This window comes from Strix uralensis, chromosome 1 (genome assembly GCF_047716275.1).
Source record: "Strix uralensis isolate ZFMK-TIS-50842 chromosome 1, bStrUra1, whole genome shotgun sequence".
NCBI classification, from domain to species: Eukaryota; Metazoa; Chordata; class Aves; order Strigiformes; family Strigidae; genus Strix; species Strix uralensis.
The window spans coordinates 67,859,644-67,876,642 of NC_133972.1; the positions used below are offsets into that span (position 1 = coordinate 67,859,644).

At 39.3% G+C, this 16,999-nt stretch overlaps 1 protein-coding gene across 4 annotated transcripts in view; it reads right to left on the reverse strand.

Annotated features, from left to right (window-relative positions):
- Nucleotides 1-16,999, reverse strand: part of NFX1 (nuclear transcription factor, X-box binding 1) — a 71,818-nt gene that overhangs the window by 4,378 nt on the left and 50,441 nt on the right. Inside the window, exons 21-24 of one of the 4 annotated variants that reach the window (XR_012629108.1) lie at nt 12,058-12,124; nt 8,542-8,576; nt 7,095-7,240; nt 1,211-1,310 (exon numbers count right to left, since the gene is read on the reverse strand). Coding sequence is in view for 1 of the 4 variants with exons in the window: in XM_074869694.1 (XP_074725795.1) it covers nt 1,209-1,310; nt 7,095-7,240; nt 12,058-12,124 (315 nt within the window). In the remaining 3 variants the exon portion in view is untranslated. Of the gene's footprint in view, nt 1-1,208; nt 1,311-7,094; nt 7,241-8,541; nt 8,577-12,057; nt 12,125-16,999 lie in introns of those variants that run through there. The other 3 variants (XM_074869694.1, XR_012629110.1, XR_012629111.1) reach the window with 3 other exon arrangements.

Consider the following 16,999-nt stretch of genomic DNA (forward strand, 5'->3'; position numbering starts at 1 on the left):
TGTACTGAAGACTAAATGTTCAACATGCCTTTTCAAAAGAAAGAACAAAATAAATATTCTTGAACTGACTTGATGATCAAATCTGCTCACCTTTAAAAGCAAGAGTACCAAAAAATATATCGTAATATCAAATACAAACACTGTAAAGACTTTTTCCATAAGACAGCATGAGATCTTTCAGAAAACTTTGTAGAATTAAGCAACTGAAATTTAACTTCTAGTAATTAAAGACAAATAGCTAAAGCCTTTTTCTTTTTTATTTAGTTTTGCCACATAACCCCCTTTCATTAGGGTCACTGAAGACAGGAATCCCACAGAAGTGGAAATAAAGAGTAACAACCTTTTTAAAATTCACATTGAGTTACACCATAAGCAGTCGTTTTAGACATGTGTTTTGCTCTAGATGCTTAGTTCTGAAACAATTTAAATTTTCTCAGAGCAGTCTACTTTGTTCTCCAGCAGCAGCTTAAACACCCAATAGCTACTGCAATAAATAGTTACTGCAAAATCAAGTTGTCCCTTTCTGTAAATGGTGCTTCACAGAATGTAATTTCAAATGCTAATTTAGAAATAACTTGAGGGAAAAAAGTTCTGAAAGGTAAACCTCAACAAAAAATAAGCCATCCGTTAAAAATAATCATAACTATGAGATAACTACAGGTACATGAAGCTGGCAGGTCATACAAAGTAAAGACTGTTCTAGTACACTATTCACCAAGAAGCCTTATGTATCCCATCTTCAGTAACTTTCAATATCTGACAAAAATAGTAGTTCACCTATAGCCAGCTGTGTAGTCATATCTACATAAGAAAAATACATTTACTAACTGTCCAAATAAATCATTTTATGCCAGTAAGACATTACCCTTTTACAAAGAACAGTTAAAGATAAAAAACAACCCAAAAACTCCAAAACAGCCATCTCTTCTGAACTATCTAATCTTTACTAAATTTTTTTTTTTAAAAAGTCCACAATATTTGTTATATTACTACTCCTATACCACACAGTCAATCCTACATTTTCTTAGCACTTCATTTCAGGTTCACTTCTATGGAAAGAAAGTCTTAGTGCAGGTTGCAAGCTCCAAAGTTGCGTGTGGGTTGGGAAAACAAAGAAATAGGGAGTACAAAGTTGAGGCTCAGGAACACTCTCCTCACATAACTCAGCACAAAATTGAAGAATATTGTTTTAAAAACAAATTCCTTACTTATCTGTTTGTTTGTAATGAGGAATAGGAGGTGGAGGCCGGCTCTGCATTTCTTTATCCAGCACAGAAGTTAAGGTATTGCTTGGACAAATGGATTTCCCTCTAGAGAAATAAAAGTTATTTAATTCAATAGGAAATTATATTCATTAAGAAGTTAGGGCAAAAGAGTTGCATTTGTAAGTAGCAGTTCTGGTGTCAGAGTTCATACTTGTACACTTAATCATCTATTCAAATATTTCTTTTTCCAACCATGGAGACCAATAGTGTGCAAAGTCCATTTTCATTACCAAAACCAGATGTCTCTTGATCGCTGTCTATAAAAGATGCAGAAACAGTTTACTAGATTTGAGTGTTGGTGCCCAGACTCCTTCATTTCTGCATGTAAAGTGCACAACATGATCAACTGTTAACACACTGTGAAGATGCAGTGAACTGTCTTCACATGATGCCGAATTAAACTATTAAGTTGTTGATTCTGATCTTACCTCTGTTCTGTGAAAGAACAGATATACGTTGCCCTAGAATGCAAGTATTGCATTTCTGGTATTTTAACAGGCTGTCAGGGAAGTGGCTGAGTCACCATCCTGGAGGTATTTAAAAGACGTGTATAAGTGGCACTTAGGGACACAGCTTACTGGTGGACTTGGTAGTGTTAAGCTAATGGTTGGACTCGATCTTAAAGGTCTTTTCCAACCTAAATAATTCTATGATTCTACGTCAATCACTAAATAATGTTTCCTCTTGTTTATTTTATTCATTAATTTTTAAATAAACTATTCCTAGAGCAGAGTCCTCTAGACCATGAGATTCTGTGTTTACTACTCACATTAAATTTCTACTTTCAAGTTTATCTTGTTCCTTTCAAAATTACATTTCAAATAGCAAAAAAGTACTGCAAAACAATGGCTTGTGTGTTGTTATAATTCCACAAGCGTGCATGTGTTGAGTTCGATGCTTTGTCGCTTACTTGGTAATTCGTATTTTTTTCCCCTCTCCCCTCTCAGAGCTCTAAGCAGTTGAAATCTCACATCAATACACAGATGAACACTAGTTCTATTCCAGAGCTCAAAAAAAATTAAGTATGTCTTATTTCCAGCATTTCTTGTTTCCATCAGTTCTGAAAATATAATTCCTGTGATACTGTGGCAACACAGATGAAAAATGACACAACATTCTCAAGGTAAATCAGAAGTCCACTAAAATATGAAGTGATGATCCCTGGCCCCATTTCAGTATTGGTTTAAACTGAGTACTGACAGTCTGTTCAAATGAACTACAAAATCTTGCAAACATAGGTCACCAATTCAAAAAGTGTCCCCACCTCCCCAACACTGAAAGTGTTCATTATTTGAAGAAAAAGTTACTCGCCACTGATCATAACTTTTTCAAGACTATATTATGCTTACATGTACATTTTAACAGTAAGTATATTAGTGTCCTATCAGTTGAGAACAGCTAATTTTCCCCTCCTGTATAAAATGTGTATAAGACTCCTCCAAACCTGGCATATAAAGCCAAACGCTCCCACTATTATTTCAGTTACCTCTCAGTTGTAGAGCTCTACCTGAAAAGACTAAAAGAGGACAAAGGTAGATGGGAAAATATTTTGTTGTCTCCTTTCACTTTTATGAACTGTGGTGTGCAAAAACATGGAAACCTGATTGACTGGAGGTAAATAGGCCAAAATCAGAAAGGCTAGAAAGGCCTTCCCCAAGTAAAGTAAGGTGTTTGTCTTTAAAACATCAGGCTAAATCTCAGTTCTGTAATAAAAAAATAAAATAAATGAGAGTTCTTCAAGTGTTTTGTTTTTATACATTCCAGAATACACATGCACTTATTTCTACATTTAGCTAAAAGATCTTACTAGAAAAGAGAATGTTACCGCATTCCAAGAAAGTAAATACAGCAGCTCTGCTCTGAAGTGAAATGTTCCAAGCATGTAGAAGGTTAATATATGAAACATTTAAAACTGAGGAGGGATCAAAGCCTTTTGGACAGTTAGAGGAGATCGTGGAAGCAAGTTTGCCCAGCCCTGGTTTAGTTTTGACAAGATTTAGTGTCCCTCCAAAAAAAAAAAAACCACCCCAAAAAACAAAACAGAAGAGCTATACAGCAGACTGTCCAGCCATGAAACCACAGAGGCTTTAGAGACAATCTATCAACTCACACTCAAACAAGATGTATACCACTTCCTGTATACCTTGGTGACACACAGGATGGTACTAGACTGACTCCAATCTCCCAAAAATTCTGTGAGTATTTAAAAAAAAAGAAATTAAACAACCAATCACGTTCAGCTCATCTGGAAGAAAACCAAACAAATTAATTCAACTAAATAGGTGTACAATGGAAAAAATCCTTGACTAATTACTTGACAGAAAGAAGGAGACAAGCAGACCCTCCCTTCCTGCTAAGGTAAATCATGGTTATCTATCATCAGTTCTATTACAGCTGTGGAGATGGAACCAAAAGACTCTGCAAGTACTTTGGACATTTTGATATTAAAGTTGCCATTCTTCATTCTATTAACTTACTCTCAAAGTAAGGAAAAAAGACAACTGCCTTCCCCACGCAACAAAGATGAGATGACAAATTTTTAGCAGCACTCCAGGGAAAGACAAGGAGAATATAACTAACTATCTGCTGACTATAATGCACTGGTAGTGCTGACAGGATGGCCTGTTGTATAAAACTGAACTGTGGAAATTCAGACCCAAACTTATTTTCTCCTTAAAAACTGAAAGTTCAATTTTCATAACTCCAGGATGGATCAGCACTGATCTGTTTTGGTATGAACTACTACAAAATTCTTTGCCCACTTACAATAATGATCCATCAGCTTTCAGACAGAGCACGTTTTTGTGAGAAGTGTCTCCAAAAGCTGATACAGTCTGGGTGAAATAAAGAAGCCAGTGGCTCTCAATCTCCTGATTGTCTAGACTTCACATATCCTATGTCATAAGCTGTCAAGAGGCAACACATACTATTCTCAGGGCAAACCATGTCAGGACTGAAGTAAAAAATAGTAAGAAAGAGATGTAATTTTTTTTATCTGGAGCAGGACTGTTGTGAAAACCACCTTGGCTGGTGACCTGTAGCATTTTTTGTGCATAAACTGCTTTAGATGTTAGAGGTGCTGAGATACAGTCACTGGAAAAGGCCTTTGTAATTGCAAAGGGGGTGGTGAGAAACTTAGCTTTTTCCTCATGGCAGAGGAGAAAATTCCTAGAGAGTGAAAGGTTGAATAAAAGTCCTTAAAGTAACAGAGTACCTTCAGGAAGTAATAAGAACGTCTGTCAAATTGGAAATAAAGTTATTCCAGATAGCAGAAAGGCTGCAGAGACAGTTAAGTAAAATGAACTTGTACCTGGAGATCAAGTACTGAAACATGCCCAGGAAAAGAAGCCAAAGAATAATTCTGTTTCCTCAGAACATATAATTTCCTTTCAACCCTGCCACTGGGATGTATAGTTTTGCCTTCTGTGATGCAACTGCCATGATCTGATAAAGGTGTTCAATGTAGTTACAGGGTGTCTAATTTCTTTAGGTCTTTGTCCCTGCTGGTCTTGTGTAGTTTGCAGGTAGGTGACCACTCCTGAACTGTCTCCAGATTGACCTCACTGAAAGGAAAAAAAAAACCTGGGTGAAGAATAATAGAGAACACATCAATGAGACTGTGGCAGGATGTGGTTTTCTCAGTAAGAACAATATGCAGGGACCCTGTCACCTTCCTGAAAAGTGCCCTTGTTCGTGAGGAGAGACTGACCCTATTGTTCTTCCTGGAGGGAACAGGAAAAGGACGGGTCTTACAGGGATGACTGTTCTCAAAAACAGTTCCAGGATGTCTCAAGTCCACACAAGCTGCTTGAACACTAGTGACTACGTAACAACAAGCAGACACCCCTTAACAGGCTCTGGCATCCAGAGTTATTCATAGGAGGAAATTAACATGAGTAAAAGACTTCAAGAAACCACTGACAGGTACAGTGAAGCACATGTGTCAACTTGGAGATGAAAGCCTTCCCCTTTTCATCATACCAGTCTGGACATTACCTTTGGACCAGAAGGAATCTGGCATTGCAACTGCTCAAAAAACGGTGACTGTAAAAATCACCAACAGGGAAGCAGAGAAGGGCACTTGCAAGGATTCACTCGGAGTCTTATACTTCAAATGGCACCAGAACTGTAACTCAGATCAACTCTGACAGTCAATACTGGGAATGCTCTCTATGTGGTTAGACCCTGGCAACGCTATACATTAGTGATTCCAGTGCAGCTAATATCACCAACTCTTACCGATGTGGTGGAATGATGATGGGGGCAGGGGCTGAGGGGAAAGCAGATTTGTGGTGTTTGCTCCTAGATATCCAGAACAGGAAGAAGTCCTGTTGGAGGAAGCTTTCCTAGCACCAAGGAGACTTTCTTACTCTGCTGACCAACCTGTATGGCGATGCTACCCGTTCAATGACACAATGGGGGAGTATGAAGAGAAAGAATGGTCTCTTTGCCTAGGATCATTTTGAATTATCGATACTCTGAGAAGCCCACAATAGAAATCTGTGGGGAATGCTGAGAATAGGATGAAACAAAATTAATCAAACCATTTGGACTTCCTGTTGACTACTAGCCCCTGGATTTGAAGAAGCTGTTGTGAAATACTCAAAAATATCATCCTGGAACTTGAGCTATCACTTGTCTGAGATTTTAATGTTTTTTGTGTCTTGAAGAAGTGGCAAATAAAAAGACAATGGAAAGAAGCTTTGGATGAATACACTGAAATAAGAAACATTGCTACATAGCTGAAGAATATTCTTAGTAGACCACTTGGTGTCTGTAAGAGTGGCAGAGGTGAAATAGCAGCATGTGTGTTCTGCACAGTATGCTGCTCTCTGAACAACACAAGGGAAGGAACAAGCATGCAATCTCTCTTAAAACCACAGAAAGGCCTACCATTCTCAAGTTGCAGGATATGTCTTTGTTTTTAAAGCATAGTCATCTCTTCTGCTTTCTCTGACACCTTATCCTCTTCACTGATTTCTCACCCCCTCATCTATTTTCTAGTTATTTTTCTTAAATAAGCTTTTTTCAAATATGATCTTTTTTCTTACTTTACTAGAAACAAAAAAGAGTATCTTAAATTCTTTCATGGAAACAGCAAGGGGTATCAAAGCAGTATTCCGTATCTCTCAGAAAAAAAAAAAAAAAACAAGATTGTAGCGAAGTTACCAACCCATGAACAGGCTCAGGAGCAGCTCATGGCACTCTAGTAGCACAAGTGACGACATATATAACTATTTATAACTATATAACATATCTAACTATTTATAATTACAGTCAATATCTACTGTTAAAAACAACTGGTTGTCAAAGAACCACAATTTGACAGTGCTAAACTAAATATGCCGCTCAGAGTATAGTCCCTCAGCTAAAGAGGGAGTATACTCTGTGACAGTTTCAGATAAATGGAGAATGAGTAAGTTCAAATATCAGATTTTTTCAAAGAAGGTGCAAATTTAGGTATGACTTTTCAACCCAGCAATTAGTTTTCATAAAATTTTATGACATTTACTGTTTTTGATAACTCTATCAAATTTAACTGATGGCAAAAAGACAAAAAGTTACAGCTAAGATAAACAGCAAACAGTCTTACAAAATCTTTTATTAGCTTTTTTATTTCTAATTGGGTTTTCTTCTCTAAAGATTTATTTGGTAGTGGAAATAGAAGCCTATGAAATAATCAGTTTAAAAACTCCTTTAAAAACTTCTACTGGAAGTTACTGCATGTTACAAATTGCATTATAAACAAACTCATTCGAGTAAGTGATAAAAACATCCAATTATTAAAACTATAGTTAGTAGATTTGAAAACGATAATGAATTACGTACTTCACTGCAGTGATAACAACATTACGCTTTGGTTCGTTGTCATAGCTCACACTTTCAATGCCATAAACCTGAGCCAATTCATGGATGATTCTGCGGTGATCTCTGTTCATTGGTGGGTAGCAATGGCTCTTCTTTGTATGCTTGCCCTGAATTCAAGAGAAAAGGTTAAGGAAAAAAAAAGGTGAAGTTTTCTTTCAGGGGGGCCAGGGGGAAGAAAGGTTATTGTTGCAACTGTGTTCAAAAAAAACCAAAACCACCAAAGACAACAGAACACAACCCAAGAGCTATGGGCTGATCAGCTACACTTCAAAGCCTGAGAAAAAAATCATAGAGCAATTCCTTTTAGAAGCAATTTTTAGGTACATGAAGGAGAAGGTCCCTGGGGGTAGTCAATGTGGATTTACAGAAGGTCAGTCACCTAAATTAACGTAAAGACGACCACATGTAATAGAGCAAGCTATACATCAGAGCTACACTGTAGTTACCCTGTAAATAGAGAGTTAATATCCGTCTCCTCTTAGACTGTAAAACAGCTAAGTTATGAATAGTAACTGGACCAGAAACTGTGGTTAATCATTTCCATAAGTCTTCAGGGTAACCACATGCTGTCAGGATATAATTTTTACTTAATAATAAACATTAATAAGCCTCCCACCTATTACAACACTTCCGGCATATAGACAAGAGTTTGAATGAAGAAAACCCGACAGATTCTGTACCTATTTATGATGACTAGTAACACCTGCTTTAAAAAAGTGGTGATGGTTCCATACTCAGAAAAACATCAGAATTTCTGTCCATATGCAGACAGAGTTGGATGATGTAAATGTTTCCTGTCTTGTCTGTTTACATATCAACACTGACAACTTTGCTATGCTAGACGAGTACATAATGATGAGTCTGGAGGAACAGATTTTCATGAGGCAAAGTCACAGAGAGTTCCTCTGCCGGGTTTTATGGTAACATTATGATAGATACAGCTAAACCTTATTAATGCTAAAATTTATGTCAAAATCCTTTTAGTTACTAATTTATTCAGTTAAGCTGAAGTTGGTATCTACAAAGAGAAAAAAAGTCAGTGAAATGTGTAAGCATAAGTAACAGTAATCAGTATGAAAGACACAGTACTGATATACGTAGAGCTATCTGAATGCTTGATAGACTAGCATGCAAAATACTTTTAATACGAGTAAGTAGAGTTCTACATTTAGAAACAAAGAAAATAAGCCACAATTTTAGTCAGAAAGAATTTAGGAGTCATCATAAATAACTCAACACAGACTCAAGCATAAGGACGACTTATGGATCATGGCAGAACAACTAAAAACAGTCTCCTTGCATAATGCCATGTCAAACTCATTAATCCAGTCTTCAGCTACATAAAAAGGGGGAGTTGACTTGATCAGCTTGGACACAGGCCTAAATGAGCAACACTAGTAACACTTACCAGGTACAGAGACATGCCAAAGACAACATAAATACCTGTGGGTTGCAAGAAGAAACATGACTCTTACAAGGAGAAAATAAAGCCTCTGAGACTTCCAGAAATAAAATGTATGTAAGAAGAATTTGAGTAAAGAGCAGGTTAACTTCACAGTGCAAGGGACATGTTCCCTTTTACACTATACATGCTACTATTTTGCAGGAAAAGAAAGTCAGAGCATGGCCCCCACACACACTGTCACTCCTATCTTCAAGACAGGCAGGGAGGATACACGGAGCTACAGGCTGCTCAGCCTCATCTTGATTCCTGGAAAAGCAACAGAGCAGCTCATCCTGGAACCCACTTCCAGGCACATGAAGGACAAGAAACTCCTCAGGAGTAGTCAGCATGGCTTCACCACGGGGAAATCATGCTTCACTGGCTTGATAAACTTCTATGGTGACCTGACATGCCTGGTAGATGAGGGGAGAGCAGTGGCTGGTGTCTGCCAGGCCTTCAGTAAGGCCTCTCACACTGTCTCCCATAAGAACCTCGCAGCCCCTCAAGCTGCTGCTGTAGGGGCTGGATGAGCAGACAGTGAGGTGGATTGAACGCTGGCTGCACGGCCGGGCCCTGAGGGTGCTGATGAGCAGCACAAAGTCTAGTTGGAGGCTGGTTGGCCCTGGGAGGAGAGGAGAGGGGCCGCATACTGGTTCCAGTCCTGTTCAACATCTTCATTAGTGATCTGCACAATGGGGCAGAGCGTAGCTTCAGCCAGTTTGCCAGTGACACAAGGCTGGGAGGAGAGGCTGATGGGCCAGAGGGGCATGTTGCCATCCAGCACAAGATTGACAGGCTGGAGAAATGGCTGACAGAAACCTTGGGAAGTTTGTCAAGGAGAAGTGCAAAGTCCCACACCTGGGTAGTAACAATCCCACACACCAGTATATGGTGGGGGCCACCCAGCTGCAAAGCAGCTTGGCAGAAAAGGCTCTGGGGATCCTGCTGGACACCAAGTTGGACACGAGCCACTGATGTACGCTTGTGGCAAAGGCTACGGTTATCCTGGACTGCACTAGGCAAAGTACTGCCAGCAGGCTGAGGGAGGCGATCCTTCCCCTCTACACTCAGCACTGGTGAGGCCACCCCTGGAGTACTGTGTCCAGTTCTGGGCTCCCCAGTACAACAGAGACATGGATGTACTGGAGAGACTTCAGTGAAGGACCGCGAAGATGATTAAGGGGCTGGAACATCTCTCCCTTGAGGAAAGGCTGAGAGAGTTGGGACTGTTCAGTCTGGAGAAGATCAGGGAGATCTCATCAATGTGTATAAATACCTGAAGGGAGGGTGCAAAGAGGATGGAGCCAGGCTCTTTTCCATGATGTCCAGTGACAGGGCCAGAGGCAATGGACACAAACTGAAACACGGGAGGTTCCCTCCAAACATCAGGAAACACTTTTTACTGTGAGAGTGAGCAAGCACTGTCACAGATCGCCCCAGGAGGTTGTGGTCTCTCCATCCTTGGAGATACTCAAAAGCTGTCTAGACATGGTGCTGGGCAGCTGATTCTAGATGGCCCTACTTGAACAGGGGATTTGTACAAGATGACCTTCAGAGGACCCTTCCAACCTCAAACATTCCACAGTTCTGTGAAACAACTACAGACTTGTGTAGCAGGGCACAAGTTGATCTGCTGTTACCAAATGGGCTCATGTGCAGAAGCACAGGAAGCTTGTAAGCAATGTGAATAATGCAGATCCAGAATGGGTGTCTAAACAGAAAACTGGTAATCAGGAATCTAAACATCTCAAGAAAGAATTTGATAGTCTTGTGAAAGTTAATATGTAACTAAACAGAGAATTTTATTGAGATTGTCACAGAACTCCTCAGGTAACTGTTGTGCTCGCCTACTGAAGACTTCATGAAATAAGAATGATTTCTTATCTGCGTTTGCATTATAATATATAGCTACCAAGCTTCAAGGCTTGTGTCACTTACCTTTGGTGTTCAGAAAGAAATCTCTTCCCTTTTGAAATATAATTTGACTTCTGGGGACTTCTTGTACCTTATGGAATAGCAATTCCCAAGAGCCTGAGGGGCAGGATGGTGCGGAACTGATCCTTGAGATATTGAATTGTCACACGGGCTTAACTGGTTCATCCTGATCGTGATAAAAGCTTAAGTAACCACTGGGTAATTCTCCCTTTAGGTCAGACAAGGAACAGATTGTCACATCTGGTTTGCTTTCATTCTTCCGTTCTCTTCTGCAATGTAGATGCTCTTCAATACATATGATCTGTCTGCTTCGCAGGATCATTATTTAACAAATAGTTGATTACTGCTGAGAACTAAAGCACTGCAGATGCTTTCGTGCTCTCTGGTTTTGTTGTTCTGTCATATTTGATGTCACTAATCCATTGTATACTGCAAATTCAAGACCTCTGGTTGCTCTTTTTTTTTTAAAATATATATTACCTATCTTGGTTTGATACTAGTATAGGCATATACATTGGTATACACAGTTGTCATATATATAGAAATACATATGTATGTACACACTTGTGTACATATGTATGTATAATAAAGGCAGTATATGAAGGTATATGTAAAATTGGAGAACCACAGGCAACACAACACTGGGCAGAACAACTGTTCTATGCATCTACTACCAAGTGTCAGGTTGGAGAGGCCTGAAGATTAATTAGACAGATGGCCCCCTTTTAGACTTTCATTCCAATGTGGAAAACAATGGGCAAGAACATCAGACAGGTTGACAAACACAAATATTAAGAAACATCATACATAAAAAAGAAGGAATAAAGTTATGGAACTGTCCTTAGAGGGTAGAGGGAAGGAGATTAATGCTTTCTATAGAAGGTTAACTTTTTCTTGAGCTAAGGGCAACTGAGAATAGTATGGCTTACACTGTCCTTTGAACCACATATACTGGGTCAGATGTGGTGCAGCAGCAAGTCAGGAGTATGCTAACCTGCTAGGCCTGAAGGCAGAATTCTGCTTTCACTGAAAAACCTGTGGTTGTGTCTGTGGTATTAACCTAAGTATACTGGAGTCTGCCAAACAACTGTGGCTGAATCCAAGTCTCCTTATAGAAGGAGAAGGACTATCTCACACACTAACAAACACAGGAAGACATCCACAAATTTGTGAGCAAGTTCCATTACAGGTACCAGAAGAGTCTAGGCTTTTGTCCTCAAATTCTGAGCTTTTAAACGCCACCTTTGACAATTAATACTTTATTACTGGAGATCCAAAAATGAATGATAATTCATTGATGCATTCAAGCATAGCACTGGTTGAATCTTTTAAAAAAAGCTTGGCTGTCACCAAAATGTTCCTTAACTACTATGTCTCCTAAAAATTTTGTTCTATTTATAATTAAGTTGTGCCCCCTATTGGAGCCCAAACTGATCTAGTGTCAACTCCTAACTATTAGTATTAATAAAGTTTAACAACAAACTCCCCCCAAACTAAATAAAACTGTTTCTTATAATAAGCCATACAGAATATCTGAATACTGACCTTATTCACAGCTTCCACAAGCATCCTCATTTCCTTCTCAATGTCACTGACAAATTTTAAATCCTTCCTGCAAGAACAGCATTGTAGGTAAATGAGGCAAGAAAGCTCACAAAGATACAATACCTTCACCTTTTGTAACATTATTTTCAACACAAACAAAATTAAAGAACTCAATTGACTGAAGCAGAAGCAGGAGTGAGAGCACATTTTGATTTATATATTACACTATTTACATTTAAAAAAATTTAGTATGTCATCACTATTACAAAAATCGTGAATTTTTTTCCCTTCAACTCTTGGAACCCAGCATAAAATTCTATGATATAACTCTACCATCTGACAATACAATTCTACATTTTCAAATGGATAATGTAGATTTTAAAGTTGCTATTTCAGTGTTTTTAAATTACTTGTCATTAAGGCAATTAACTGATTAAACACAAAAATGGGGATTGGGTAAACAGAGCAGACTTCCAAGACAGAGGAAAAGTGCACAGACTTTGGTCTTCAACTTGACTAGCATAACAAATTAAGAACAAAAGAAGCATAAGGCTACTTGCAAGCAAACAAAATGTTCTTGACATGAGATATTAAGGTGTTTTTTTTTTTTTTACCTTGTGTAATCACAGTAGATGAAGTCTTTCACATAAGGGTGAGCTTTGTTCTCTGTTCTTAAATAAGCAAGTAAACTAACTCCAAAAGTAAGGTTGTTATTTGTTAGAGCACCATCTCCATGGGGAAAAAAGGTTACCTGAAGATTTCATATCTCAAAGGTGGTTAGTAGAAAATAACCTTACTTCTTCAAAAGTAGGCACCATTCCATCCCAACACAACACCACTTCGTGAATGATGTCAGAACTTCATCAGTCAAGAAGTGCCTACCAAAGCAGGACAGGCACTACCATCTATGGTAGATGCCCTACCAAGGTTCTGGATGATGAAGTGAATGTATCATCAAAGACCAAGTGGTCTCAAGCAAACACGTGAAATGGCAACATTAAGTAGCTTGGCTACCAACAGCACTTGATCACTGGTATGATGGACTCAGCCTATCACTGGAAAACCTTCAAGATTTTGTAACAGTGAATGGACACTGTATGTAATTATCACAACTCCTGGATGTTCAGTGGAGAAAAGTATTGCATTGGGAGAATTGCAAAAAGGACCTGGACTTGCCAAATTAAAAAGAAAGGGGCATCCAGACACCTAGGCTACAGGATGGATTGAGTACATGAACAGTACAGAAACTGATTTCATGGACAACACTTAACATCCCTATTTCCAATGGCTCCCTAAAGACTAGAAGCAGGACCTTACTCCCTTTTGCTTGTAACATACTACACAATGGCAGAATTGTAACTACCCATATGTGTGTTCAAAGGGGAGGCAAGTGTTTTCTGTGCACTTAGCACCTCCAGAATCTTTCATAGAAAAGAACTTAATGAAAAAACAACCCTGAGCCACCTGATGATCTGAATGAGCCCCAACCTACAGACTGTTCAGACAGGAACAACACAGGGCAGGCCACTGCGGATGGTGGGAGAGACAGAACAATTGCTTTTTCTTTGGAATCACCAAGAAGATTCTGAGGGAGCATAATTTGAGTTGAGGAATCTTCAAGGAAATAGTGAACTTCAGTATTCCTTAATCTGAAAGTTTACTTTGAAGAGGTACCTGCAACAAACATCTGGATTGGCCTAGAGAGTTCTGGATGCATCAGTGTACAGCTGAGGCAATCCAACAGGAAGATATAATCTTCTGTATCGAGATTTTCAGAGTGAAGAACAGTACTTCAGGCTGTTTACTCCTCTGCTACCAAGGCTGACAAAGCACAAGAGTTTCTTTAAAGTATCAAACTTCCCATTAATGAAACAGTAAAGAAAAAATAAAGTCTCTTTTCAATAGTGTGCAGTCTTTCCATTCCAAATGTGGTAGCAAACATCATTAGACTGCCATGACATAAGAGGAGCGGAGTGTCAGGTCAACATGCAAAGAAGTATACTCTTTATTCGTAGCTATACAGAAGCATGAACCCACACTTCACTGAAGGGCAAAAAGAAGCTTGCAGTTGCCAAGAAACATTGGCAAGCATGACTGTAAGCAAAGGTCTTGAAAGGCCAAGGGTAACAAACTACCCATTCAGATGAGGAAGAAAATGAAGCCTGTTGTAAATCTTTTCACAAGAAGATGACAAAAAAAAAGTCCTGCAGGTTCAGTCATCTCTGTATGATCCTGATCAGATACCTGGGTGAGTAGGGACAGTAAGAACTGGCTACTGCTTACTTCTCACCTGTACTTGTGTCTAGTTCTGGTCTTGCAGTTTCAGGTTGCTTGTTTTGATGTCTCATCTGCTTGCTCATATCCTGTTTGGAGAATTTCATTTGTGGAGCTGGAATTTGCCTGTATATTTACAAATTAACCAATGTACAATTCGTACTCTCCTATCAAAATCAAATGGAGTGTCTCCACTTCCCAGGATACTGATGAGTATCTACTACCCAACTGGAGTTTTTTCTCAAGGATTTTTAATTCTTTTGGGTTACTTATCTGAGCTCTTACAATAAGTTTTCCCAGTTTTGTCAAGTGTGTTGTCTGTTGTTTTATTTTAAAAGGAATATTGTTACTGCTTACTAGGGCAGAAATCATGATTTGCACACAATTCTTTCCATTAAGCTATTTATGACTGGTTATGGCCAGACAACCAGCTAACTGCTCACTCTGAGCTCCTGTGTTCTAACCTGCAATAGACACACTTAATGAAAAATAAGGTACAGTAAAATGAAGTGGTTCTTAGAATGAACACATCCGATCTGACAGTGGGTATACTGAAATTCTATAACGTGGGACTTGAAAGTCTCTTCTGTGCAGTGTCTAAAAACGGTGTACATTAGGCTTTTCCCCTCCTCACATTGCATGTAAGCAAGAGCAGGTCTACTGCCATTTCAGTTCCTCTCAACCACACTACTTCATAAGAGTGTTCCTCATTACTTGTTTTTTCACTGTAGTGCGTGCTGTATAATTTTTCCTTTTCCCAGATTTTGCCGCCTTTGCCAAAACCCTTCTTATTCTTGTAACGCTTTCCAGTACAAGACTCTCCTCTAAGTTGCTGACATTCCAGGCTTGCAGTTTGCCAGCCATGTTTGAGAAGCTTCCCTCACTGCTCCTTCCTTCAGGGTTCAGTTCTTGTTTAAAAAAGCTACAAAGGTCTCTTACCCCTAAACCTGTACACTGCTCCTATTGTCAGATCACACACAGGAGTGTTTGCTCTGCCTTCATTGTTTACAACAACATGTGAAGGGTTAACTCTTGGGAAGACTGGATAATAGGATGTCTACAAAGGACCCATCTCCCTCTGTATCTCTCTAGACTTAACTATCTGATCCAAGATTTCCTTGGTCCATACAGCTGCTGTGGGGTCTTGCACAGCCAGTGACAAAATAAGAAATTCTATTCTGTTTAGTTCCATGTGGCCAGATATTCCAGATGTCCTCCTCTCCTTCTCCAGTAGTCTTAATTCATCAAATAGCAGCCTTAGCATCATCCCTGTCAAACTGGGCATTGATACCTGTGTCAGTCTACCCTCCAACTTCATGTCAGCAGGCCAACTTGAGCATTTGCTTTTTCTCTGTGTCTATTTCTCAAGCATTTTAGAGAGATCAGTGCTGAAGTGTCCACACAGTGGATCTGTACCCCCCGATCTGTACTCAGTTGTGCTGGTACAGTCATCCTCATGCTAGAAGACTGATTCCCATTGGCAGCAGGATATCTCCTCATGTAAAGCTGTATGGTGTAAAGACTTATGTTCCGACAGATTCTGTAAAACCCATCAGCAAGACTGGCTGCAGCAGCATTACCATGCTATTCCTGGTGCTCCCTTCTCCTGTCACTCTCCTACAAAGGAGATATATCCTGGCATACTTCCACTTACTCATCTTCTTCCTGTTACCTGGAGTTGTACTGCATCTTGGAGCTTTAGAGTTCTGTAATTAAAGATTACAGCTCAAAATCAGGAGTTCTCACAGCTTTCTCAAGTCTTCTCATTTGTAGACATGCATTTTTTTCAGCCTTTGACAATGTATCACCTTCACAGATCAATGGATTGCCTAAACAAATTAATATCACAGCATTCTACTCATGGTTTTTGGCAGCAGCTGCCTTTTTGAGGCAGTGACCCTGAATGCACAGGAAGGTGGCTGTCATATTTCTCATCATTCTGAGATCACATACATAGATGTATAACTTATGCCCTGCAGAAAATCACAAGCCCTGAACTTTTGCATTACTTGAGGGACCTGCTTGAGCAAGAATCAATGCATCTGTCAAAACCTACACAGAATGCTGAGTTACCTGAAAAAAATACTCTAACGGATACACTTTGCAGGTCCTGCCACTATGAGGGAAACTCAGACCTTTTGCAAGGCTGCTGAGATAAAGATCATCAAGAGCAGTCAAGGAATTAAGGTCATAAAACCACAGCTTTACAAATTGCTGCTTATGTAGAAGAGAGATACGTTAATACAGGGAGAAGCTCACTTATCTTGAAGACTAGATCAGTAATTCAATGTGCAAAGTCATTGACTTGAGGACTAACAGAACCTTTGCTTTAAGCTGTGAATCAGTAAGAATAGCCTGGCTGCATTAGTTTATTGTGAATTACCAATATAAAGTGGCCACAAAGGAGATTTAAGTAAAATTGCAGAATGACTGAGATACCGGATATTAGGCTAATATTAGGATATTAAGAAGTATTTCTTTACAGAACGGGTTGTTAGACATTGGAATGGGCTGCCCAGGGCAGTGGTGGACTCCCCATCCCTGGAGGTGTTTAAGAGTCGGGTTGACAAAGCGCTGAGGGATATGGTGTAGTCGGGAACGGTCAGTGTTAGGTTAATGGTTGGACTGGATGATCTTCAAGGTCTTTTCCAAGCTTGATGATTCTGTG